The following is a 27,501-nucleotide window of genomic DNA, read 5'->3' as shown; positions in this document are numbered from 1 at the left end:
TCCGTGTGGAAAGTCAATCTATTGCCCTAAACTGGCATTTCTGCTTGTGGATGGGGTGCTATCTGCAACCCCCTTTCTATTTCTAACCTTCAAGCTCAGTAGGGTGATCATCTTCTTTGTCTTAAATAAGAGACCGGCCCTAAGTGTGCAATTTTGGGCCCCAACGACAAAGGAACCTACGGGCGGGGCATTTTCGGGGAGTAGCCCGCTTCCCATTAGTAAAGATGGCAATTCCTCGTACATAATTAAGGGAGCCATTGAAAGGTGACTAAAACACCAGAAACGACGACTACCCGAGCTAATGATAGAGGCAAGAACACTTTCCGGCCAAGTCCCATTAATTGATCATAACGATATCGTGGAAATGCTGCACGGACCCATATATATAGGAACAGAAACAGAATCACCTTGATACTAAACCAGATCGAGCCGGGGATCTTCTTGGAAATGGGAAGATCTAGGATAGGCGGCCAACCTCCTGGAGAGAGCGATGTGCATGGACCAGGTGAGTAGGGATGCAGCTCCGTGGACCGCTCGTCGGGCCTGATAGGTGGTGGTATCACACCCTTCTCAAAGAAACCGTACGTGACACTCTCGCGTCATACGGCTCCGTCCCGGAATCAGGACCTCCCCTTTCCTTTGACCATCGGGTCCTCGAACCAAGCAAAAGAGTACCGATAATCACATGAAAACCATGAAAGCCAGTTGCTAAGAAAAAGGTAGAACCAGAAACACCAAACTCGGAAAGTGTGTTTGCAACTCATTAATCATTGACGCCACTCATTCTTTTAATATAGTTCCATATTTGGTGAAAAAAGCGCTCGTCGCCATCCCGAAGACTTTTTATTATTCTATTTAGACTTCTATTCCGCGCTTGTGGCTCTTTCGCCATTATATCTGTGAGATATACATTGACACCACGCCTAATGTCTTCTCTATCTTCGATATGGACACCTTTCGCATTAATGTGCAGCTCCATTTGCTCTTCTATTTGTTTAGCTTTTTCGGTCGCCAGATCGATGCTTCTTTCCGCGGAGCGATACTGGGGGGATTGTATGAAGTTCCTAAAAGAGGAACGCTCTTCTTCACTCACCGCCTCTCTATAGCCACTGAGGCTCCCTTGTGGTTCGACGGCGGGGAACTCCTGTTCCCTCGGATCTTCTTGTAGATTGTTGGGATCAGTCAAGATTCTATTATGGTCTGTGGGGCCGGGTGGAGGAGAATTGAACCCTCCAGACATTCCTCCCGAATAGAATTGAGATATGGCACGACTAAGGTCGTCCATGAATAGATAGCCGAGTGAAAAGAAGAACTTGGACAAAACAAGAAGACAAACCATTTTTCCAATAATTAAGAAATAGATTCGTAGGCCTTTTGGAACATTCTTAACAAGGGCGAAAAACCCCAAAAAATGAAGGATAATTTGAGTACACAAAAAAATACGAACATATAAATATATTGACTGAAAACTTTCGCTCCTTTGTTTGCGGAGCGGCATACCGAAAAAAAGGATACGAATTAAGCCGACCATTAATGACTAGCTCGAAGACCAGGAGCGGTCTGATCGATCCCTTATTTGATCATACAGACTGCTCTTAGAAAGATGAAAGAAAAGGAAAGTCTCCTATGACCAAGCAAGTGAGAACACTAACGGAACACTTTCTTACTCCCACTGACCTGCTAGTGCGCAATGAAGACGAATCCGCGAGCTACCCTATGACATCCAATAGCAGAGGCAGAAATCAAGCCCGTCTTGGCTAAAATCTTTCTTATCTTTCTCCTACAAGCCAATCATGCAGTCTAGCTCTACTTTACTACGATATATCTTTCTCTTGTTTTGTTCGATCACAAACAGCTACCGAAATATAGATACTAAATCCGTTACCATGACTGGACTGATAGGATGATCAAACAAGGATGAAAAGCTACATGTTCTGCTTCTCCTGTTAGTTAGAGAGGAATAAAAACCTATCTTGTTGGTTCTTCTTCTTTCGAACCTTAACCATGAAAGTCAGTCAACTCTTTCAGATCCTCGATTACACAGTTGACCACACGCATTCAACGGTAGGGAGTAAGACCTTCTGTTTACAATTTTGAAGATCAATTCAAGGGATACTCATCGAGTGGACCATACCAAGGCTCGAGAGACCTTCTTTGCTTTTCTGATCTCATTGTGGACGTGTAGAGATAGGCACCTTATCCATTCGGATCTCACTCTTCAAGACAGATTCGTGAAAGGTCAATCTACGCCATGGAAGTTTCATTGCTGAATGACTTGTCTGCTACCAACTCCTTCCTCAACCTATCTAACGATAACCTCGACCCTCTCGTGTAAAGAGTGAAAGAGTCAACCAAGTGCGAACCAGGGGGCACTTCTTCAGCACCTCAAATAGGATGAGCAAGTGCGGGCCAAGAGGAATGATATCCGAGAGCTTGCCCAGTAGATAAGAAAAGATCTTCCTTTCGGGGAGGAGGCTCAGTGGGTTCTATAGGTCGTAGCTACTCTTCCTACCCGGGATTGACTTAGCACTGTGCTTCCGTTAGCTAAATCTGTTAACAAGGAAGGCGCGGATGCCTTATTGCCTTAGTTGTAGGAAGACCGAGCTGGCGACTTTATTAAAAATTCGAATGTCATAGATTCGATTCTAGATGCAAGGTAAGGTGCGGATGCGGAGCGAAAGGAAGAAAGGCAATCAAGGAAAGGTCGCAAGCAAGGGCGTTAAGGTCTTGGCTATCTAATGGCAAGGTATCTAGGCGCAGATCGATGCGCGTGAGTGAAGAAGGGAAAGCGTAAGTGAACTCGATCCAGTGGAGGAGGAAGCTCGGTTCAGTCCTTGCAGATCTTGAGTCACTCACTTCAAGAGTAGAATCCGCAACTCTAGTTTCAGGGGTATTTGCCATTATGAATAGTAAAGGCTACTATGAGCAGAAAGGGACTAGACTACTTGGCTCGATCGAGCAGCATCTACACCCTCTCGCGTAACGACTTGAAGCTAGGCTAGGATCGGATCCAATTCTAGGAGCGATGTAAGACCAGTAAACCAAGTCTTCCTATGTTTTTTATCTAGGAGCTTTGGTTTGAACACGTTGTTCTCTTTTATTAGGAAGTTCCCTTTTTCTCAATAGGAGGTGTGGTTCCGTTGGACCTGCTCTTTATGCAGCTTAAAGGTTGAACTGGACATTGCTCCCGCTATTGGTAGGCTTACTCGACTAAGAATTCAAGGAAGTGAACTGGCGGGACTCTGCTACTGTAGAGGGTTGATGTGGGAGAGGGGGCGACTGTAGTTTATCGGTAGGAGACCCTTCTTACTTAGAGAGTCTGGTTCCGATCTTTTATCCTTCGAGGTAGTGAAATTTCGTCCTTTATTTATAACTAGTACGCTGCTCCGGAGGCCGAGAAAGATTAGTCCACTACTCACAAAATAAGGTAGATAGCTTTCCCTACTTACTTTCTCTCTCCTTGCGGGAAATCCACTTCTTGGCAGTTCTATTTGAACTTAGTATCTAAGATATTAGTAATACCAACCCAGCATGCTCCCTTCTAAGGCTTCTGCTTCTCTCTAATAACGAGAAAATGACTCTTTCAGAAAGCAAAGCTACAACTCTTCAGTCTAAGCTATCTAAGCTAGAACTTAAGGCCTACCTCTTTTCCAAAGATACTCCACTTTCCGGTCTAACTTCACTAACTGTATTCACCGCTTTCCAGATCTCGGAACTAGATCTACTTGACTTTGACTCATCGGCATTCTCTAAATGAATTACGTTATGGTCCTGAACTCTCGATATATCATATGTAATGACAGATCGAGGTAAGCTTGTCTTTTCGGAAGAGGTGAGAGTGGCAGGGCAAGAAAGTCAGAATCATACCCGATATTCAGAGTGCCAGAGCTAGAAGCGGCAGCCATAAAGTGGAGGAGCTGAAAGCCATTTGCTGTCCCCTTCGCTACCGCTCCGTGGGGTCAACATTACGCAATTAGTCCAGTTTCAGTTCTGACTCTAGCTGCTAACCTAACGCATATAAAAAAAAGCCAACGATCTTTGCTTGACAGTCGAGTCGGACTAGCTCTTTTCGAACAAATAAGAAACTGGCTAAGATTCAATTGACCTAGATAGCCACCAGTTCCACTAAAGGAAGTCGATAGACTGACTGTCTTGCTTTTCTTTCTTCTTCTAATTTGTAAGGATGAAAAAATCAAAGAGGATGACTTCAGATTTGAGGCCTTACGAGGGTTTAGAGACTAAAGACGATAGCGGCAGGATTGGGCAATTATGAAGGAAAAGTGCCTCTTCGAATAAGAAAGAAGATTGAGACGAGACTACGATCTCCGGTTGGACAAATTCGCCAAAGATAGGTAGCTCTGCTCTAGCTTACACTCCCAAGTCTACGATTCTGAAAACCTTATTTAGGAGTGACAGAACCCGGTTTAAAAGGGGTCCTCTAGCCAGCCCTTTAAGATATAGAACTCTAACTCAACAGAATTCTCCAGCCGTCCCGCTTTGGTAAAGGAATCTGACTCTGATTGATAATGTTGGCGATGCCAAGCATGCTCAGGACGGATCTAGCGCTAAGAAAGTAAGAAGGAGGTTTTCCAGCGATCTTTGGGCAGTCTTCCTGAAAGCATTTCCTAAATGCGAGAGGTTTGACAGATGACTGGCGGAATTGCATTCATTCATAGGTATCCTATCTCTCGGTTATAAAGAAGAATTCTGATACATGAAGTTGTCTAAAGGAAAGAGATTCATATGTCTCTCCGGTTCCTAAGGCGTAACCACGCAATCTTTAGGTCATCCGGTGGCGTGATTGGTTTTGGTTTTTGATACATGTCTGGGCTGGTATGATTTAATTGAACCATTCACTCAGCAAAGGCAAGTGAGGTATGGTTAGCATCATTGGCGATAAGGAATTCTTATCGTTTGATAGCAAAAAAGGCCTGTGGGGTCAGTGAAATCTTTCGTTCCCTTTGATGTATGTGGAAGGGCTTTCTCGGCAAGAGTGCCGTTATGGATGTTTTGAAAGGAATACCTTGATTTGGCAATTAGTGATCGAACAACCTAGGAAGAGGTGTGGCCTACATAACCTATTTCCCATACCTTCTTTCTTTCGAACGTAAGGACTTTTAGTGCATTTCACTGCCGTCACCTACCCCCTCACGTCAATCCCACGAGCCTCTTATCCATTCCCATTCTTATTCGATCACGGCGGGAGGCAAGTCAAAATAGAAAAACTCACAACTCCTCAAATGCTTTGTGGTTGAATCGGTCCTTCGTCCTGTTTTCCAGTCCAAATGGAGTAGTTCCAGTCTGGTTGAGGCTTTCTATTGATTGGAATTTCGTTTAGCCTTCTGCTTTACGGCCCCAATGCAATGGGCCTGACTTACCTTAACTACTGAACTGACTCTCCCTAGCTACATCTCCTCTTTAGCCGCGAAGATCGACGGAGAAAGAGAGAAAAAAGTATTCCGTCCGTCTCCATGAAAAAGATCCATGTAGCGCTCCTAAGAAGAATAACCATTCCATTCCTGTAAGGAGGGAGAACTGAGGGCTAACCTTCCCGATTTCAGTATGACTATCTATCCCATCCCAGGTCACTATTATGCTGAGACTTTCTCTCCAGTGGCTTTCCCGGCGCACTCCTTTTATTTATTGTTATTGTGAAAGCCAGTTCCTCGTGATAGTACATGTGGGATTTGGTTATCGAGGGTCCGGAGGAGATGATTGCGGGAACGAGTCAAAGGTTCGCTACTAGGAAAAAAAGATTCAATCCACTTGTTGGCCTGCTTCTATGTCCTTTTCTAAGGCATTTCCTTCAAAGGAAAGGGGCTTGTTGGCCCCCTTCTTAGCTCTTGATGCCTGCTTTAAGCTTCGTCGGAGATTTGTTGGCCCGTAGCAACTAACATCTTAAGGGCATGTAGCTCGATACAATCTAAGGCCAGTTGCTTACTTGCGTACGAAGAAAAGGGCAGACGGATTCCGCCATTCCCATCCCTCATCAGGGTCCAGCTTGACAAAGATTTTGATGTGGATGATATAGAGCATATTTTTATATATCCCCACAATTAGAGCTATTAGATGAGAAGAGACTTCGCGCCATGGAACATGTCCAGGTCTACCAGAAATTTCCCGTGCATTCCAAAATAAGGTAATGTAATATAGATAAAGTTCAACATAGGGGAGAAAGTCTTGCTCTTCAAGACCTGACGTGAGCCTCATCCAAGATGGAAACTCCTTTTTTTGCTCGCTCTCTTCTGTCATGCGCATCATGGCTGGGTGAGTTGGCCCATTGCGAATTAACCTCAGTGCTTCCAATCTGATCATGCACTTTTTTAAGATGCGGAACCCGGGAGCCTTCCTCTTCAAAATAGGGGTCCATTTTTGTAGGGGGGTAAGGAAGATGCCGAGGTCTTAATAGAAAGGGGTTGATAGTCCCGTCTGCTAGGCTTTTCCGAACTTCCCTTCGCCTTTCTGCCCGTGAAATCCTTTTCTTCTGCTTTTCCCAACGATATATCCCCATTCTTTAGTATTGAATCATATATTAGTTCCAGAGAATCATCCGAACATTCTGGGATACGGTTGGTTGTCAAATGGGGGAAGAGGAACGAGAGGCGTCCCTAAGCTTTCCGGCTCACTAGTAGGTGACGAGGGGATTTATAAAAAAGGGGTCATTTAATCTGCCGATGCATTCGTTCGGATACATTCTTCCTTCTTCACCTTTTCTTTTCAACCCACCCTTACTCAAAAAGCGAATTTGCCTCTTCCTGGAAATGAATTGAGCGGCAGCGAGGAGGTCCGGTTCCATAGTGATTTCGTCTGTTTTTGGAACTTCGATTCCTGGTGCAAACTGAGGACAGGGAAGCATAGCTTGATGAGATCCGGGATGAGGGATCAAAGGCCCCTTCTCCTCTATTGAGACAAGAACTCGATTTTGACAAAGAAAGGATTTCTTAGTGTCTGTAACAAAACTAAAAAGCAAGCTACTAGTCAGAAGGGAAGGAATGAAATCAGGCAGCAAGTCGGTCTAACCAGTAACAGTAGAGATTGTTAAAAGCATGGATGAACCTTCTATTCTGTATTCCCCAATCACTTTACTTGAGCTGAGAGCAGAGCAAGCAAAGGTGCTGTAGGGAACTACGGAGATAGAGCACAGCGCTCAGAAAGAGATCAAGCGCTAGCGTGACAGCTCTCGTTGATGGACAAGACTGAGCTATGGAGATATGTCGCTCGTCAACGGACGTTGACGATCCGGTCGTCCATCTCGGAGTTATCAACATCTCTGTTATCGGATATGAGTGGTCTTACCCCATAGAAAGCTTGATCTATCTGCCTCACCATTTTGTCGTATGCCTTTCGATCCGTCCAGTGAGAGACCAAAGCATTGCCATTGCACGGATACCCAATCCTACTACTTGCTCAGTTTTTCTATGTCCAAACGTACGGACATAACTTTGATGTTGAAGTGAACCCATCGTATAGCCCAACTTGTGACTACTAGTATAGCTACCGAACATAGAAACCCAGGGAGATTCGCCCCGGTACTCGATAAGAGTAGACTGCCGGTTGCTTTGCCTAAGCCAAGCTTCACATTAAACACAAGAATTGGGCCCCTTTGTGGGGCGAGTTTGCTATTGCCTTGGTCCGGAAGGTGCCCCTACGAGTAGGTATACTACTACGATTATCCATTTCTGGTAATATCGGGGTGGACTTCGGGCTGGCCTAATTTGCTTTATCAACAGAATGGGGATCTCTCCCAATCCTTTTCAAGTAAACTCTTTTGCTTCGACACTGAAATTCTATATGTAAATGGGGGACTACGAAAAACTTCTATCTTGTTTGTGGCCATCTTATCTTACTTAAAGGGATCCTCTTGCCCATTCTTTCTTATGTCGTAGAAAGAATATCTTTCGACAGTAAACTATACCTCTGATTCATTTCTGTCTCTTGGAACACACCTCTCAAGAAGATGCGTTTACGCAGAACGAACATCTTGATGATTCAAGTTTCGCATCTCTTCTTTCACAGCTTCTTCCTCTGAAGCAATTGCTGAATCGAATGTCTCAGGTGCGGGTCAATTACCTCTATTTCAGTAGTTGTAGGAGCATTTTGCGAGCTAGTCCAATCATTCAATTAAAGGGCGAGGCTAGAACCAGCACGTTAACTCACCTCTATGATCTTCCTATCACCTGCTGCTCGACTGATTCAGAGCTCTATTTCCGCGTTGTCAGCGTATCGGCCGGTGAATGAACCTGCTTCACTTTAAATACTCGCGACCTTTTCTATTCTACGATCGGAGTTTGACTATCTGTAACGATAGGAGCATTAGTCAAACATATGAGTCATATTCAAGATTTCCCTATGGAAGGAAGACTGCGCGATAGCAAAAAGACAGCAAATAAAGCTCCTCGCCAGAGAAGCGGGCAAGAACTTAAGGGATTGAAAGACGTGACCCGAGAGCGGGCTTAGAAGGCTTCTCTGCATAATGGATCAGGTAGATCGGTGCGTGCATAAAGCTAACTTGGATGGAAGTCCTAATCGAAGGCCATGTAGCCTCTTTAGAACGGAAAAGAGGCATCCTCCCTACCTACTGAAAAAGTCTCAGCCCTTTGTTTCGTTTAATCACCAATAAGCCAACCCCCTGACCTTTTGAATAAGCTACTGCTGCGGGTGCTACGGACTCAACGGACTTGGATATGGAGGCGATTACTTCCTTCTATCTTCTCGTCAGCTGGTACTTCCCCTCGAGCGGATCCAGCTGGAGATGGAAGAGAATATTGAGATGAGATGCTCGGGTAGCCCTGGCGTCAGATCCTGGGTAGTCAGAGGGGCTGGGGAACAAGAGATGGCATCGGATGCCCAGAAGATGTTGAGTTAGCTGCTTATCTCATTGCTATGGGTCCGGATCCAGGTAGAGGTTCATAGCAGCCGTTGGGCTTCTCCCGTGGGTTCTGGTAGCCATGGATGGATACAAAGATAGAGAGAGACTTCCTGGTTCTCTATCGTTGCTAGATACCAAGGATCTCATTCCATGATTTGGCCCACCGGGGCCAGGGGGTCCGATGGTGAGTACTTCCCTTCTCTGTTTACTGATCCAGAGATGAGATGCTTCACTCGCTGGAACGATACAATAAGAGGGAGAGGGATCTGCGGCTTCCTTTGTTGTTGATCGCGGGAAAGAGAAGAGGTCTGGTCTTACTTTATTCCCTTCTCCGGTTATCGAAATCAATGAATTTGATCCTTCGGCTCCGCTGGGGATGCAGAGTCAGAAGGTTGCTTTGTAGCTTCCACTGAATCGGATGGGGATATTTTTTGAGGGGGTTCTAGACCCATGGTTTCGGCTCCTTATTGCCCATCGCCTCGAGGGATGGTGAATCAATGAGATACCCAGCTAAAGTAAAGGGACTTGGGCTAGCATAGCTGACTATCGTGCAAATCCGGGAAGGGCCAGCTCTGCAATTCGCTCGAAAGGTAGTGGTGGATAAGCTGGGCATGTTCTCTAGGCCCGAGTGAAGTAGGTTCCTGGTAGTTGGTTCGAAGTTCCTAGTCTTTTCAGGCCAACAACGGGATGCGCTGTACGGTAGTCGTTTATGTTAGCTGCTTACCCGGTGCCTTCCTTACGACTTTCGACCCGGCAGATAGAGTTTCCTTGCTTTCAATTTCATTGCCTTGTCTTAGCTAGCCCATATTGGTAATCCGATTGGTCTTCTTTCTGAGCCTGCCCTCTAGTGAAGGCGAGTAGTGAAGGTCAGATCAAGTCTATCTCGACGTGTATTTACGACCATCAATATCTGAAATCTTAAGCCCTTTTATGAGGATATGCGCCTACGAGTCTTCGGTCTTGGGTGCTGCTAGCAAGTCCGCGTATATTACTATTGAAAATATCTTCTCTATTTCTATGGTCAAGTGTAGTTAGTAATCCCTTTCTGTCTACCCACGTACTGAGGAAGATCACCTTCGGTTCTTCTTTCCTATGATCTTTGGTAAGCCCGTGTGCAGCTATTGGTATGGTAGTCTTAAAGAAAAACTCCATGATCAAGTTCCACGATCAAGCGTAGCCTATTTCCTAGTGGTTTAGGAATGCTTTCAAGTGCTGCTTTCTTCGTCTATAAACTAGTGGTCTTGTGCCAAGTCTTTCACTACAGAATGGAATGAAGTTATGAAGCAACTGAACGATTGGACATGCAGGTAAGATAACTGAATGCCATAATGGATGGCAGCTGCTAAGAAGCGAGGCCAATCTCAGCGGCTAACTCGGAAGTGCTGAGTTCTTATAGAACGGCGAATGCAAACCAGCGAACCCGGGGATCACGAACATAGGGAATCGAATCTATCGTATTGAGTTGGAAGCAGGTCATTTATGCGGCAAATCGTCTGCTGTAAAAAGAAAGCGGTATGACTATTTGACTATTTTATATGTCACTTCGAAGCAGTAAGCGCATCTATCTCGTTTTTCGGCTCTCGGCTCCAGGCTTTGGTATACGATCGGTATCGGATCCTTGAATCCAGACCCATGCTTCCTTCGTTAACTATGACATTACCCTCCATAAAGGGGATCGTTGGTCGGGCTTACTCGAATCGGAATCGGGCGCACTTATTTTAGAATTCTAAAAAGCACTATAAAAGGAAAAGAATTAGGTCAAATAGAAGGTGTACCAAAATAGCCATTTGGGGTGTGAGCTTGAATGTGCGTTGGGAGCTTCGATCGTAGGACTAACTGAATCCTTCCTTCTTCTTCTCTTGGGCAACCCGAAAGACTCTTTCTTTTGAGTCTCGAGTTTCAGATATTGATTTGCTTACAAAATTGACTTCTATAACACTAGTGGGCAGAGGTGCTTATTTGCTTAAAACATAGCAAGGGCGAATAGAATAACCTGATATCTCGGTAACAGGTTTGAAGGGATATTCGTTCTTCTGATGTTCCTCCACAGCACCCTAAAACAATAGCAGCAGTATACCCATGAGCATCCGCAGCTCCTAAAGTAGCTTATCCGGAGGGTGTTCCTTGCATGCTGAAGTGAACAGGGGCGGTACCAACTACGACTAGAAAGCGGTCACTCCTGTCAATGAATACCATTCATAGTTGTCTATGTTAGTAACATAGTCATAACGACTTTGTTTTACTGCTCGAGGTGGTGATAGCTTTTATATATTGACTTAATTAGTTGCTTGCATAGTGCTCTTCCTATTCTGCTTTTGTCTCAGCATATCTTTCATCAGCAGAGGATTCTTCGCCCCTTTTTCCACTGCCCTCTCTGATCGCTATAGCTTTCTGCATAAGCAAAAAGGAGGAGTGTGGTAGTTCTACCGGAGATGAGCCCGATATACTATAGATGATATAAATCCAGATCTGTGGATCTCACTCTCTATTGACTGGTTCTTCTCTATCTTAAAAGGTTACGAAGACCAAGGAGCTGAGCAATTGGTATTTGCCACGAAGGCTAGGCTGAGCTATTTAGAAGCATCGAATCACAACTAAACGAGTCTCATTTTTAGAGAATCTCCAGCTATCAAAGGGACAAGAAGCTATATGCAGCACAATTACGAAGAAGACAGCCGTCATCAAAGCGAGGCTTTGGCATTAAAACTAGGTTGGCTCGCCCCGCATGCTGGGGTTTATAGAATGGCTTTCCCGCCCGTTTGGGATTGGGTTGTTCTTATCTTATGAGCAAAAAACTAGAAGGGTCTTATTCTTCGATAGCAAAGTCATGATGTAGCGGCTATTCATCCCCATTCTTGGATGGGAATGCACGGAGGATCGGGGGTCTAGTGGTTAGATCTCTAGTTCGGCGTGAGCGTGGTGCGTCTCTGTCTAAGGGCGTTTAGTAATCGTAGTGAGTTCGCTTCGCACCTTGCTAGAAGCGGAAGGTCAGGCTTCAGAGTTTGAAGTCGGTTTTCGCCTCCCCTGCTTGTTTTGTAGGTAGTATGGTTTCGCACTCGCCCTTGCTTTCCTTCCAGGCGTCAGGTCGGCACCTACTACGGACACCCCTCGCTCGGGTAGCATTCCCCACTCCGAATAGGTCATTATCCTACTTCTCGGCCTTAACCTTATGTCCGAGTGATGCCACTCGTACACACGTCTTTAATGGTATCCGTCTTGCTCAAAGCCGCCTCTGAGCCCTGCTTGTCTGTTTGTCATATCTCCCTGCTGTGCTGGGTTGTTGCTTTCTGAGCGCTTTCTGATAGCTTTCTCGAGGGGTATTTTGTCCCCTTCATCGGACTGGAAGAAAGGAGCTTTCAAGCCACGTACGCGCCGGCTATTCTTGAGGCATCAGGTCGTAGGTGTGTCTATGATCTATTTTCATATGCTAAAATCGTGTGTTTTAAGAGACTTCGGGACCCCTCGCGACTGATTGCCTTCAAGGGTCCCAAACTCGCGATTCTTTTAGATGAATTCGATCCTCTTCCGTCTTCTGCATTCTGCCAGCCTTTGGTCTACTCATGTACACGTAAGGATCAAAAGGAAGAGATCTCTCCTATCTGCCTATTTCCCTTCTGGGACAACTCGCCAGGATTCATGGTCGGGAACGCCCTCGGTGTACTTTTTGAGAAAGAATTTGTCCCCTTCCTATAGACTCATTCATTGCATGTAGAATCCCACGTGGTTATTGCTACAATGGTTAGCTCTTGCTCTCGACTCCTTTCCAATCAGAATTGTCTTCCTTCTCATACGATATTTCTTGATCATATTCAATCCACCAAAGGGACTCAGAAAAGTATATTCTCTACACCCCAGTTGAACTGGTTTATGCCAATGGGAGAATCAAAGTATGAATTGCGTGTGTTAAGCATAACACTAGACTTTAAAAAGAATCCGCTAGGCCCGTTCAAAAGCCGGCTTTTTGACCTCTCTTTGTATGACATGGCAAAAATGCTTACTTTTAGAGAATACTTTCAAAGCCGACCTCCAAATGAGCGGTCATAGAGTCATTGATGTCAAATTTCCGGGCTTTTGGCACGTCATCCAATGACTAATTTGTGTTTGCACGAGTCTCGTCAATAAGGTGTAAGGAAGTTACCTGGTCTGTTCCCATTAATCGGCTTATGGGCCCCTTATCCTTATTATGGAAGGCACTGATTCATCGCTCTAGGGAGCAAGAGCTAGACCTATAGTACAAATAGGTAGTACCAGCAGCATATCCGTTAACAAAGACAAAGCCTATCAAGATTGCAAACCCTAAGAACACTCTAAGCTTCAAACAAGAAATCTCGTATGTAAGCACACTTGTAAACCTACTAGTCAATCTGTACTCTACTTATCTCACCCTAGCTCTAACTGTTCTATTAAAGCATATCGAATACAAACCCTAGTTCTATTATAGTGCAAGCATACAAGAACACAGGAAGGGAATAGCTGCTCTACCACTCGCTCGATGCCCTCATCTCGCTTCGTTGCTGACCAGTCGTATGCAGCTGGTTTAGTGTTGTTGTTTGCTTGCGCTGCTTTGCAGCCCTCGCTTCTGATCTCGCAGCTTTGCAGCTTTCCTGGTTTATGCTGCTATGCTGCTTTGTTGCTTCGATACTGTGTAGCTAGTATTATGCTTTTATGCTTTAAAGTTGCCAATTTAGCTAGGAAGGGAAGTAGCTCGACCTCAACTTGGAAGTGTGCAGTGTCAGCTAGGGATATGCGATATGCTAGGGTAGGAGTCGGTGCTGGAGTGTGCTGCTGGTACTACGATTGAGAAGGAGACGGATTGAGTATGCCTGAGAAGTGATATAGATCAATAGCTTATACCTGCCTCTGACTAATCCGCTTTTGCAGTAGTTTGCTAGAGCTAAGGAGCCAGTGAGCTAGGGAGTGGAGGCCGAGGGGCGGTGTGCTAGGGTAGGTGTGCTCGAGTAGGCGTTTCAGCTAGGGAGAAAGTGTAGCTCTGGCTTGACCTTGACTCTGACTTGCTCTTGCTAGGCAGGGAAGGAGCGAGACGACGTGTGCCTGGATAAAGAGAAGTAGAGTTGGGAAGCCATAATAACCAGATAACTAGCGGATCGAGGCAAGTAGCAGCTGAGGTACTAGTTTGCGGATGATGCTGCACTTCCACTATAAGGGACTCTTTCTATTAAAGAAGGGCGGGAAAGGATCTTCCTAGGTAGTGACCTAGGATAGGGGCTGGGCTAAAGTGGCATTCTGCTTCTTAAAAAGCTGAGCTGGATGGAATTCATTTAGCTTGTCTGTCTTGACCAATAAGCGCTACATAAGTAATGGATGCTCGCCTCAAGGTCCCTGAAGGTCCGGCTTAAGGAGAAAAGGTAAGCGGGAAGCAGCGGGGGAGTGGGCCTCTGAAAGCGCCATTTCCTCACTTATGATATTAGTTGTCTGGTCTCCTTCCTTGCTTCATCTAATCCATAGAGAAGGGGCCTACTCAGGATTTATCCGCATTGGGCAATCTTCTATGGAAGAAAGACACGACAACCTAGCTGAATATCCCCCTCTTGGACTCTCTCTTGAGCAGCTTAGCCCCAAAGATAAGGAAGCATTGGAGAGGGGGCTCCCCCAGTCTTTTTCTGCTGCAACTGGGTAATCTGCCTGCCTTCAAGCGATGGGCGGGCGTGCAACCGTCAGCTAAACATCTCCTGCTAGGGGGCCGAGATCTTCTTCTTTTGCCGAGGATAAGAGGCAGCCGGCCTAGTCGGATGAGACTCTATCTTAGGAATTGTCTTTATCAGAGGGGGGTCAATCTCAGAGTAGGAGGGGTGGCTTCAGTCCGCTGGGGACCGAATCTGCGCCATCAATGAATGAAATAGATAGGCTTTTTTGACTAGTGGCTAGGGGGCTTCCCACCAGCGGAGTCAGTGGGCGTCGACCAAGGGCTGGACTCACTGATGCTAGGGGCTTTTCTTTTTCAACCGGTGCGGCCAATAGATCATTGTCGAATTCGGATGGGGAGGGTCGATCTACGATGAGAACTTATAGCCTGCTCAGCCTCCGATGAGATGGTTCTCAGAGACCGATGTTGCTAAGTCCGCAGGGAGCTGCCTATTGATGAGGCTGGGCCGGGAGAGCTCATCCTATAACAAGTGAAGTAGACCTATTCATATAGAAGCTGAGGAGGCTTACAGATCTCAGATCTAAGGGAGGTAGGTCATCCATAATGATGGGGACGGGCCCGCTACTACGATCACTTCGGTGGGGCCTCTTCTATATAGAAAAATAGCATGACAAATGGCTTCCTCATTGGCGAGGGTCTACTTTTTTGGTGCCTGGCATCGATGTGCCAGAGGTTTTCCGGAGGTTTCCGAACGGTCATGCTTTACCGCCTTGTCTCATTGGTAAGGAGGCTATGAGCTAAGCTATACTTGTAATCAAAGGCTGAGCCCTTGGGGAACCATCTAATGCTTTACTAGACTAGCTACTGTATGGCGCAAAAAAGAGCTCGTTAGGATGTGGTGAATCCAAACGCTTGCGAGAGGAAGAGATGCTCTTTGGAGAGCACAGTACGATGAAAGTTGTAAGCTGTAGGAACGAGATTATTAATGTTCATAGACACTTTGATACTAATTGTGGAAATTCACTCATTTATTCTAAGCGCGCAGAATGGTGCTTTGCGGCTACTATTGGTCTTCAAAAGAAAGCAGGAAGGAGGGCAAAGACATCCTAAGAAGTCTGCCTATGGACTCTACCTCGAGCGACCACGAGATCGGAGTAGAGCTGATGCAAGCGTTCATACGAATGAAAGACATGCTCTCTCAAGATGGGATCATCAAAGACTTCAGACCAGTCCCTGATTTCTGCAAGCTTCGCAATTAGAATTATAGATTGAGGGAGAGAAAGACCTTGGCTTGGCTGCTGCTCAGTTGGACTGTGATCTACGATTGGCCCAGGTAGAGTCTTTCTATTATATTAGATTTCTTCCTTTTCTTAGACCAGCCAAGCTGAATGACTTCGTCCAGGTTTTTTTTTACCAAGATAAGGGAGCCTGGTCGAGTTGAAGAATCAGTTTACAAACCGAAGCCCAAGCCTTATGGAATGAAACCTGGATTTCGCTTTCTTGCCATTCGCTGAAGGCTTGCTTAATCCGATCTTTCGCAGTGTATGTTGATGCATTTTTTGTTCAAAAGCCCAAGATGCCAATTGTACCCTTCCGCCACTCCTTCCCTGGCCACAAGAAGGGCTTGACAATCGAATAGCATTCTCAATCTTTCTTGCACCACTTCTCGAGTGACAGCAGGCTCTTTTGAGATCCGCTCGATTCAACGTGATCAAAAGGTTGTACCTTAGATGGGTCGGTTTAGTTTTCCTTTTGTTCTGGAAACTGCTCATTACCGGCCGCCTTACAATAATAAACCCTACCTGAAGTTTGATTCAAATTACCAAGTACTGCTGTCAGATTCAAAATACTACCTTTTCCTGACGTAATAAACCAAATACGGAGAGGGTACATGTTACAAATAGTAGGACGGATGCGGAACAACTTATCTACTTCTGAATCTGACTCCAAACCCGAGTTCTGGTTTTCTTTCATCCAGCTGGCTTGGATTACTACTAAGGGCGACTCGGGCTTCATGAAAAGGTCCAATACCCCTGTTATCATCTTGGTCGACAAGATTCCTAGGCGCTTCCTCGATTCACGTCGCAAACAGTCTACATTGACTCCCTCACAGGGCATTCCTTGTCCCCGTCCCTTTACTTATGATTCAATTCCTTTCAAACCTTCAATGTGAACAAAATCGTCTGCATCCTATCTTCATCCCGAAATTCCTGCTATGCGAAATGGACAAAATCGGATAGATATGGTTTAATAAAAGAACAGTTAGGCTACGTACCTTTACGCTTACTACTCTTCTCCTTCGAGATGTGCCTCTGTGTGCTATCGTCAATCGAGAGCTTTTTGCCATTCTTCCGGTAATTCTGAGAACAAGCCCTTCTTGCTTGGAAGAGACAATCGGACATTAACCCTTAGGGTTAGTGCAATCAGTTCCTTCAATTTCACTTACATAAACCTACCGAACTGACCTTCTTCTTCACGTGAAAAACAAAACCCTAATAAAATAAGAGACCAATCCGCAAGGCTAGGGACTAGTGCAATCAGTTACTTCTTTGCCATACAAATGCGGAGATTCTGCTTCTTCTTCCTTTCCAAGCTTGTTGCGGGGAATCTGGGCTCTTTTCAGCCCCTAAGGACTGCTACTTTGATGAATGAAGCCTAAGGTCTTTATTCCTTATGCTACTCCTAGGCTTTCTCCTCTTCTCTTTACAGATAAAAATAGAGATTTTCTCTTTATACTGTGGATCATTTCTTCTCTGGTAAGAAAGAAGTGTGCAGTTAGCTTCTTCTCTCGACCAACTACGGGATGAACGCCAACCCCGCTTTTTTCACTCCTCTCCCTTTGGTCGAGTGGCTATCGCTCCTCTTCCGTATCTGTATATCCGCATCTTCCTCATATGTTGTTTCTATACCTTCAAAAAGGCCTATGATCCACCATACTTCCCCCCATACCCCATATGAGAGGCTGTAAAGAAGCTATATCGGCTCAAAATTAGGACATATACAATAAGTCGTGAACTCCAGAAAGGAAGGAACTAAAGCAAAGAGACCATAGAAAAGTTGAAAGGAGCCCGCTTACCCACTCTCCTTTCCTCCCATTGTTAGGAGCCTCGCCTGATAGATCAATCAGACTACAACCGATAGTGGATCGCCTTTTGCTTAAATAAGCAAGAGAAGGTAGATCTTCAAATAGCTAGTATACGAAAGTCAAGTAGTCACTTCCGTCGTTCAGGAAGAAAGACTTCGCCTAATTCTTTTGAATCCCGGCCCGGTTTTTCCCCACTAACTAATTAGCTTACGACCACTGAACAAACTTGGTTGACGAACATAGTTTATGCGCAGCTAATGTAGCGGCCTGTTGAGCATTTGACAAACTCACACCATCCATTTCAAATAGGATTTGTCCCGTGGACACACGAGCAATCCAACCCGTAGGATTTCCTTTTCCTCTTCCCATTCTGACTTCTGTAGGTTTTCCGGTAATAGGGATATCCGCGAGAACTCTTACCCATATCTTACCATTTCTTCGGAATTGTCCGCTCATAGCACGATGGAAGTGTCCGATTATAGCCCGACGCGCTGCTTCAATGGCTCGATATGAAAGACGACCTGCTCTACAACTTTTAGTGCCATATCTTCCAAAACCAAGTTGTGTACCGTCCGGTTTGCAACCCCTACTACATCTGCCTTTACGATATTTACTATATTTCGTACGTTTTGGATATAGCACGCCCCTTTCTTTTTTGACTATATGAAATCCACACTTTGACACCTAAGATTCCGTAACGAGTAGATACTTCCGCAGGAGCATAATCGATTTTCTGGTTAAATACATTACGAGATGTTTTTCCATACTTTCCGCATTCAGTTCTAGCTATTTCTGCACCTTTTGATCGACCTGAACAACATATACGGATCCCCGTAACCCCCTTTTTCATTACTAATGGAATATTCTTCACTATGTGACTAAAAATGGAACGAAATGATCTTCTTTTGGTCCTCAGTTGAAAAGAGATGTCTTGAGCAATCGGAGAAGCACTTTGATAAACAGATTTGATCTTAACCGATTCAATTAAGGTATTAGTGTTTGTTCTATTAGACAACAAAGATCGCATTTTTTTCACTTCGTTCAAATAAGAGTTGTACCCGTACGGAATTCTTCTGTTTCTCAGTATGATCTCTATCATCATCTCTATTCCCTTTATCAATTCGCCTATCCTACCTAGGTCTATGAATTTATCTATCAATTCCATTACCTTATCCTTAGCCATGAGGTTCCAACATTTTCTCCAACATTGACCTAGGAGTTTTTGTTGTTCCCGGGCATTCTCAAAAAAAAGGTTATTATAGACCCCATCCCTTGGAAAAAAAAAGGTAGCACCGAAGAAAGGAAAGAGCGAGATGGTGGTTTTTGTTGTTCCCGCGAAGCGAAGATCATTCGCTTGGCGAATGAAGTGGGTCAACCTATTTTTGGCTTCGGCCAAACACTTTTTCTCGCTGGTCGAGCTTTCTACAAAAAAAGCGATGCGAGCACGTATTCTCTTATCTAAGCTTCTTTCCTGTGCATTAGCTCCCCCCATCGTAGATGGTTCAGCCACGCCCGGTGCCACGAAATGATTGAGAACTACGACGGGGTCGAAATGCATTTTGTTCTTTGTATTCAATAAGTATTGCATGACCGAATAATTCAAGGAAGAGCGCACTGCGGGGAGGGTCCTTTGTTGTAGATGACTCGTCGGGCCGTCTGAGCGGGACTTCTTTGGGCAAAAGAACAAGAATAACTTCGTTTTTCTGAATATGCCATTTAAAACCCCGGCGTATTTCGGATGCTTGAAGGCCCCGCTGACCCGAAGTGATTTAGAAAGATTCTTCTTTATCGATGGTGATCGGTCATGATATCCATAGCCTTGCTTCTTTTTCGGCCAAATCCTGATTTCGTTTTGCTTCTTCCGATCGTCGAGCCTGATCGACTCGACTCTTTTCCCCGACCCCCGGCCTCTCACTTCGTTTCGTTCTTCTTCTGTACCGTCGCTTGAATGAAGACACCTGATCGGCCCAACTTTCCCCAATTCCCACCGCCGGCTCTTCGCCTTTCCGGGTCTGGATTTTGCGCGTCGTTTTAGTCGTCGTGGTCGACGGGGAAGAAAGAAATGAATGAATGTTCTTTTGGGAAAATGTATAATAATACACCTACCGAGGCGAAAGCCAAAGGTGAGTTTCGTAGGTGGACGTATCGAACCGAAATAAGATCTCAGATTGAGATCTTGATACACTGATTTCCCATAATAATAAATAGAGTCAATGGTGACTCCGCCGTGGGAAGAGCCGCTTCCTTCTTGCTTGATAGGGGGGGCTTCTATTCACCAACGCAGACTAAAAGTGCTCTCCGAACCGTGCTGGATAGTGACCCATCACACGGCTCTCAAACCCAACCTGTGGTGGATCCCGGGAGACAAAGTCAAAGCGCTTGATCCTTTGCCCCATACTTTGAGATGCTCCTCCCCGTCGATCAAGGATTTTGATTCTCGTGATAGGCGCTTTAAGCCGCTATCGTTCGGTTCGGATAAGTTCAGTCAAGTCCCTTCGGTCGGTTCACTCAGGTGGTCTTCCCTTATCTTCCCTAACGTTCAGACTTCTTCTGGTTTGAGATGAGAAAGGAGCACCGGCCGAGCGCCATGAATGAATAAGAAATTGACAGGGAATCAATGATTCTTATTCGACCGAGTTATAGCTAGCAAGATGTCGATTACACACCGGAGGTTGGTAAGAACTGAGGGACAATGCCCCCTAACCTAAGTGGGCCTACCAGCGAAGCAACTGGTACTTGATCGGGCGGGGGGCGGTTTGGTTTCGTGCAACGCCCTCGCAGCAAGAAGAGGCAGTTGTCATTTGAAAGGAAAGGCCCTTTCTATCTTATTAGAAAAGCCTAAACGTCCTTTATTGAAAACTAAAGCCGCTAACGAGCAAGAAAACGGATGCGCTAACGCGCCTTTACTAAGAAACTAATCTAAATAGTTGCCCTTCTTTCTCAAAGTCAACTTTATCACTTCTTGCTTTAGTTTAGTTTGATTGCACCTAGCGCGCTTGACTAAGATAATAGAAAGTCAAGGCTCCTCTCCTCTTTTACGAATCTACAACTCTCTTTACTGAGCGAGACTCCACCCATATCCCTACTAGTGGTTATTCTTTATTTTCCATTCTATCATTTGTTTGACAGCTTAAACTAGGCTCCCCTTTAGATAGGTTTTTGGTTTTTATCAAGATAGGTCAAGGGCGCGTCGGAACGGTCGGTAGCTGCTTAGTCTCATCCGACTTAAATAAAAGTTTCTTTGTACTTATATTTTTTTTCTTTGAAAAAAAAAGAAAGAAGGGGTTAGGCTCCTTCCCTTCTACTGCATAGCAGCGCTAGCAGGTACTACAAGCCCTCTGTCCCACGCATCTAACCAGCTCGCGTGGTTCACCGGTTCCACCGAAAACTCTCATTTGTTGAAGCGGAGCATAGTGCGCTTTAGGCGCCGAGCGAAAAATGTCTCTTCTTTCGTTTCGGGTTATTCATTGATCTGAAACTTAGCACTTCTTTTCTTATTGATTCCAAGGGCGGCGGCATTCTTGAATGAAGTCTATCCGAACCGAATTAGCACTTCTCAGATCAGGCTAGGCCTCTCCAGCTGAGCTGGGCGCCGGGGCCCTGGATGCGCTAGCGATTGGCACATAGGGGAGTGGTTGCCCGGGTTTCTCGGCCTGGTATCCTGCACCTCGCGTTCATGATATCTACATTCAACTGTGCCCCGGAGACACGGTCGAAGCACGCCCGCCCAGTGTAGTGTGCTTCTTTCACGACATGCTCTAGTCCTGGGTGTCTTTCAGTGGTCTTCTAGCCTTAGAATAGAAGAAGTCGTGTCCGCCCCGGACATCCGCAACGTCCTCCCACGCCTTTTTCTATTTAAAATCTGGGACAAACTGAAGGAAAAGACTGACCCATTCGGTGACTTTCGCGGTCGCCCTCACTGAACCAACTTGAATCTGAACTACGATTCAGATCAAGTCTTACCGAAATCGGATTTCCTTTTCGTGCCATATGCGCTTATACTTTTTTTTTATCCCCTTTTTGATTCCCGGTCCAAGATTTGTGCTCGTTTTCTTCCCGGTCCAATATGGTATGGATTTTTTCCCTAATCAAATCACCCTATCACTAGTAGTTACTCCCGATCCGAAGCACCCCTTTTCCATTCATAGAGAGATCCAATCGTCAAAATCAATAAAAAGGCCATCATGGACCAAGATCCAAAGGGATCAATCTTGTTGGGAGGTACTGCCCAAGGAAAGGAAAAGGTGACTTCCGGATCAGGAATAATAAATAAAATTGAAACAAGATAAAATCGTATATCAAACCGACTTCTGGCATCACCGAAAGGATCGAAACCACATTCGTAGGCCGACAATTTTTCTGGATAGGTCGAACTATTGGAAGAAAATGGAAAAGGAACACCGAGTGGGATCAAAGAAACTAGCGAACTGATCACTAAATAGATCAAAATAGGTGAAAATTCGGACATCACCACAGCACACTTCGTTCTTTCGCTCCTTGCTCGCAGAGCGGCATACCGAAAAAAGAAAAGAAGAATTTAGGCCTTTCTAGAGCCCTCTCACGAATTGGATTTGAACCAATCAAGCGACTTGCCTTTTAGTAGATCGTGACTATGATTTGAGATCGCTGAGTTATTTAAGCAATTCTTGATATATTCTATCTATATTATTTTTGAGTCTTTCTTTTTTCTTTTCCTCGTTCCTTCTCTTTTCTCTTTGACTGACTCGCATTCTTTTCGATCTTCTATGTTGGTACACGGAACACCAACCCAATCTCGACAAAGAAAATGAAAGTCGAAGCAACTCCATCCTTAACGGCCTCTATTCCTGACGTGAATGGCCGCTTGATATTAGTTAGGCTTCACTATATAAACAAATATAACAAGCGTGCGAGACAAAACATCAACCTACGGAAAAACGATGACTATTGAGTGCAAGCCCTACACTAGATAGACTATGGGTAGTTCAGGTGCGCTTTTCTTTTTATTAAAGTCAACTATAACGGATGCCGATGTTGCCACCAAGAAAGGGTTGACTTGTGAAAAGAAAGATGTCACCGGGCGTTCTAGGAGAACGAAATCCAATAGTTTGGCTGTTTTGCGTACGAAATTGATCTTCAAGCCCTGTTCATTCACAAGCTACATCGGTGAAGTGAAGGCGTTGGGATTGAATGACAGAGCTTATTCTTCTGAGTATAAGTCTTGGGCGGATATCTGGTGAAGGTGAATAGGGTGAAAACGGAAGGGAAAGTGCAACACTATGAGGCTCCTTGGGCTAGGTCTCGAATGTATCTATCGAATTCTTCCCTAGAGTGGAAGGTAGGCATGAAAAGGAGACTTTGGGTTGGATGAGTTTGGAAGCTTGCAGCTAAAGGTGAACCTCTATTGACTTCATGTTTGAGAATGAAGGTATAGTTTGCTGCAAAAGGTTTTTTCTTTTAGATCATCAAATAGCTACTTACTCTCAGCTGTCGAGATAGGTCCTGCCTCTTCGAGTCGTAAGAGAAAAGGAGCTTTAGCTTGGCTCTGTAGGTTTCTAGGAAGCCAGTGTTAGGGACTTTCCAGTTTCTGGCTTAGCCCTAGCCGACTCTAGCTCATAGGCTCAAGTTCAAGTGACATACATGACGGCCAGTTGTGTTTCAGTACAATTGATATCGCAAGCAACTGGAATCAGTGACTTGACTTCAAGAACCAGACCTTCTAACATCAGATTTTGTCTAAGCCACTTTTCTTAGTTGTTCAAACACACCTTCTCGGTTTGTGTGAGCATGTCCGCCGCTTCTAAAGCTAAAGAGAGGTACGGAATGAGCCGGGGGTGAAGGCTTGCTCTTGGAGTATAAGACGTAGTAATCAAACTTTCCTGAGGGCTCCCCAAGTAGATCAACCTCTGGGTCACCTGCCTCATACCTCTCTTGCAATTCTTGCTGGGATGTTTTCTTTCTTCTGGACTTTTGCCTTCTTCTGCTTTTTGGTTCTTCCTCTGTTAATCTGCTCCAAACACAGTCGTCACAATCGCAGATGTCCCACCAGATGTGGCCTGATTCATCTTTAGTCTGTCGGAGAGGGGTGCCATTCAAGTAATAGGCAACAATAGGAAACTCTAAATCGGCGGCAGGCCGAAGTAAACCCTTTTCAATCAGTGGAGTGACAGTACCAAGCCAGTCTAACTGCTGCAGGGGATCTTCTGAGGAACTTTCACCATTTGGTGTATCGTCAGTAACGGTGTCAGTAACGGTGTTGTACTCCTCTTCAGTCTCAACTGATTTCTTTATCATGGGGGGATCCGCAAGATAGTCAGCATCCGAGGACGCCACTTGTTGCCGTTGATGGCCGTTGCAACAGCACCGGTGCCGGTCATGCTTCAAAGTGGAACAAAACATATTGGTTCTAGTTTCTATGAATCGACAGGAGAAGCACCGCTCAAAGGAACTTTCGCGAAAGCCGGTCATTTCATTTTGACCTTGTTTTCCGAAGATAGCTGAAATCTTCTTTTTTTCAAAAAAGTAGATGAAAAAGTAGACGTGAATTGTTCTTAGCTTGGCGCGCTTGCTTCCCTCTAAAGAAGCACAACCTTAACGCTTTGAAGTCTTAGGTGAATCACTCAATTCTTTCCGTACCGCCCTCTCTCGAAGCAGTATTTCCCTCAGCAGCATATCCAGTTTATTCCGAACTAACATATCTTTTTTCTCCTGAACCAAAGGATCTCTTTTATCCCGCGGATTCCGCTTTTTCCGAATCAACATCTAATTGTTGCTAGGTCAGTCATAGGGTTATTTCCAGTCTAGTCTAGAATCAACACCAAACAAAGCAAAACCTTAACTACGTACAAGATACCTGTGAAAAGCAGCCAAGGAAGGAACCCAAGCTAACGCAACTCTCCGCAAACTAGCTGCAGTTGAAGGCGCTTCGACTTGAGAAGAAGAAGTGGCGAAGGAAGCGACAAGTTCCTCAGATAGGCACGGCCACCACCCATGAGGGGTCCGAAACGACGCTTTCCCCGGGCAGAAGTCTAGCTCAATTTTCAATGTTTAGCAATGCCGATACTGCATCTCGCGCATGCCATTGATTCTGATAAACATCACAGAAAACTTCTGCTTTAAGCTATAGCTAGGTCTGAGCCCCTTTCTAATAAAGTTTCGTCTCTTCTTTCCCCATTTACAGAGGATTGACTAACCCCACGGATATGTTGTCACATTTAGCTCAGCCTGTTATAGCGAGCAAGCAAAGCCTACTTCTACTTTGTTGGAGATAAATCCTTCCCCTAATGCTATTTGATCAGCGGATCATAAATGAGCCCAGCTTCGCTAAACTCGCACCGACCGTTAAATATGCGGTCTTCACGAAAGATTGTTGGCATGCCTCCCATAAGAAGGCTGATAAGGAAACCTATGAGACCGCCTTGTTCTAATCTTTTTCCTAAAGAGCAATCGATTACTATACTAGTGCATGCAAACTGAAATCTTAGAGCACCTTGATCCTATTGAAAAGAAAGGGCTCAGGCGAGAGGGTGGGGTCAGAAGAGTTCAGAGAAGGTTGGATCCGGGAAGGCTTAAGCCGATACCGAGGGTTTTGAAACCGATCTGCAGACGCTGCAAAAGCAAATGAATTCGATTCCGAGATGATAGGTTGGGGCTTGGAAGGCCGTTTTAAAAATCCAGGGGTTGATTAAGCGAGAAGAGGCATATGAAGCATCTGGCTTCGCTTCCTCTTCTTCTCGTGTAGATGGCACTTCTTCTTGTATAGATGGCACCCCCCCTTGAGTCCACCCGGCAGAATCGTATAGACGAGACTACCCTGATGAATCTATCTTCTCTTGCCTCCGCAAAAGCAGCCGAAGCAGCATTTCCTGATACGCATACAGTGGTTTGGTTGGTCCAGAAACAGTGGGATCTTTCCCTACCCTATTAGTAGGGTCCCGTTCTTTATTGTTTAGGGAGTTCTACTGTGTCAGATACACTAGTCTCAGAGTATGGCAACGAACACTGACTTGGTACGAGCTTTTCAAGTGGTGATGCCAGACGAGAACTCCTTTTGTTGTCGAATCGTCGGTTTTAATTAAAGGTGGGGTTGCGCGAACGAAGGAGAATAAGAAGAGGTTCGCTCGGCAAGTGAGGGCTCGGTCTCAATCAAAGGACTAACAAGTTATCCAAACGTTGCTAACAAGCCAAGCTACTTCATATGGTGGGTATCTAACCTCCTGACTCGAAGATTAGGGCTTCTTCCTTTTCTTTTGTTTGAAGCTAGCCAACCATGCCATGAACGGTCGACAAGAGTGCTGCTTCTGTCTTCTCTATATCATGATACCGAAGCCAAGGTAAAAAACGAAGGGCACGAGGGAACAGTTTCCTCTTTTCCCTGGTCCCTAGCATTGAATGATTCTTTCCCTCGGCTGAACAACTATCTTAATCTTAATCAATCCCGGCTGCACATAAAAAGAAAAGGGGGGTGAGTGGGCCTAGCACACTTAGATAAGGCACGGAACTAATAGCAATTGAAGAAGAATAAACAGTAAGGACACTAGTCCCGGGGGCATGCCTAGAATAGGTTCTTAACGTAAGAGCCCTTTCTGCTGAGTGAATATCCCTTGCTTGATGCAATAACCGCAACGAGAGTAACCGGTTCTCAAGCAGGGGATTCTAGCAGCCTTTTTGTCCTACCAGCAGCCTATTCTTTCTTCAAAGGCAAAGTGCGCACGCATATTAGGAGTAGAATTCCCTAGTGATACACTTTCCTAAAGCAAGAGAGAGTGCGCTGTTGATGATACACATTGCATAAGTACATACCATACGGAATCACGAAAGCATAGTGAAAGTCAACTCCATTGTTGGAAGCAAGACCTATTATGCAACTCTAAAGCTAGCTCCTGACTCTCGGGGAGAGGGAAGATCAGAGAGAGAATACCTTCCCTAATATACGAATAATAGACAGATGACAGCTGATATGCGACATAAGCTTTCTCCTAGAAGCCCACTTTTCTAGTCTGTCTCCCTGCCAGTTCTTCTAACTTGGGTTTAAGTTACAGTTTCAGTCCTAATCTAATCCCATCCAGTCCCTTTGAAAAGCAGTATCCTCCCTTAGGCAAGCAGAAAGCACTATTTCCTCCAGTCTAATGGAGGGCTAACGAGAAGATTCCATGGTAGGGTTAAGGATAATAGTAATATAAATACGTTTCATACTGAGCTAACGTGCCTAGTGAGCTAACAGTAGTTAGCCTAACTCATGGATAGCGGTGTCGACTGTGGATAACAGGCATAAAACAAATACCGTGCCTAACAAGACTACAAATCCCCATATGGAACCTATAGAATATGTTTTTTTTACGGGCAAGTGAAGGCGGGAGTCTTTCTCTTTCTAAAAAGATCCAATTGAATGTCCATCTGCAATCAGTGCCATATCATTGTTCATCTGTAGCCTATATATTAGTATCACATTCTTCCTTTAATATCGAGCTACCAGGGGGGCCCATCAGTTCTACAGAGGAATAGCGGGGTAAAGAGTTTCACCAATCCTATAAGCAGTGAGCAATCCTTTGCTAAAGCCAGTTCCTTTGCCAGGATTGAATACTGCAATCTCTGAATCTGTTACAGCCAGGCCATCTCATGGAGTATAAGTGCCTTTTACCAGTGAGTCATTTGGCCTTCAAACATCTGATTCACTAGCACCGGTTACTGGAACAGCAGATGATTTAACTCAAACAACAGATATGGAGACAACAGCTCCTAATGGAAGACTGACCGAATCTGAATTCAGCCTTTATTCAACGGGGTAGTAGAGGATGCATCCAATTTGACATTAGAAGGGGCTTTGGCACGTCGAGGAAGAGAAGAAGCTCTTTGCGGGGTTTGGCTATCTTTTCCCTCTATGCGCCTAGAAAGGCTATCTTTAAAAGAGCTTGCTTTCAGGTATCTTTGATCGAGTCTGCCCGTGTCGTCATAGGTTTGAAG

The 27,501-nt window shown here is 45.1% G+C and overlaps 4 protein-coding genes, besides 1 other annotated feature.

The window, feature by feature from the left end:
- Window positions 1-245: 245 nt before the first annotated feature.
- On the bottom strand, window positions 246-504 carry ND1 (NADH dehydrogenase subunit 1; one part of a trans-spliced gene, as the record gives it). Coding sequence (YP_006460148.1) covers window positions 246-504 — 259 coding nt within the window.
- An 11,483-nt stretch (window positions 505-11,987) lies between these two features.
- Window positions 11,988-21,607: a repeat region (repeat R3; copy 2).
- rpl16-2 (ribosomal protein subunit L16) lies at window positions 17,767-18,243 on the bottom strand (the record flags this gene model as incomplete). The annotated part of the gene is made up of 1 exon: window positions 17,767-18,243. A coding segment is annotated over one exon (477 nt), but the record flags the coding sequence as incomplete, so codon positions are not given.
- Window positions 18,173-21,549, bottom strand: rps3-2 (ribosomal protein subunit S3). One transcript has 2 exons: window positions 21,476-21,549; window positions 18,173-19,763 (listed from the first exon to the last, which is right to left on the bottom strand). The coding sequence occupies exons 1-2, from the start codon at window positions 21,547-21,549 to the stop codon at window positions 18,173-18,175; spliced, it is 1,665 nt and encodes a 554-aa protein (YP_006460186.1).
- Window positions 21,608-21,670: 63 nt separating the features above from the next.
- Window positions 21,671-22,027, bottom strand: ND3 (NADH dehydrogenase subunit 3). The gene has a single exon. It carries the CDS (start codon window positions 22,025-22,027, stop codon window positions 21,671-21,673), a length of 357 nt encoding a protein of 118 aa, YP_006460185.1.
- Between the last annotated feature and the right edge of the window lie 5,474 nt (window positions 22,028-27,501).

This window comes from Mimulus guttatus, mitochondrion (genome assembly GCF_056151865.1).
Source record: "Mimulus guttatus mitochondrion, complete genome".
Taxonomy (NCBI): Eukaryota; Viridiplantae; Streptophyta; class Magnoliopsida; order Lamiales; family Phrymaceae; genus Erythranthe; species Erythranthe guttata.
The sequence above is the reverse complement of the archived record's forward strand: the minus strand, read 5'-3'. Positions and strand labels throughout refer to the sequence as shown.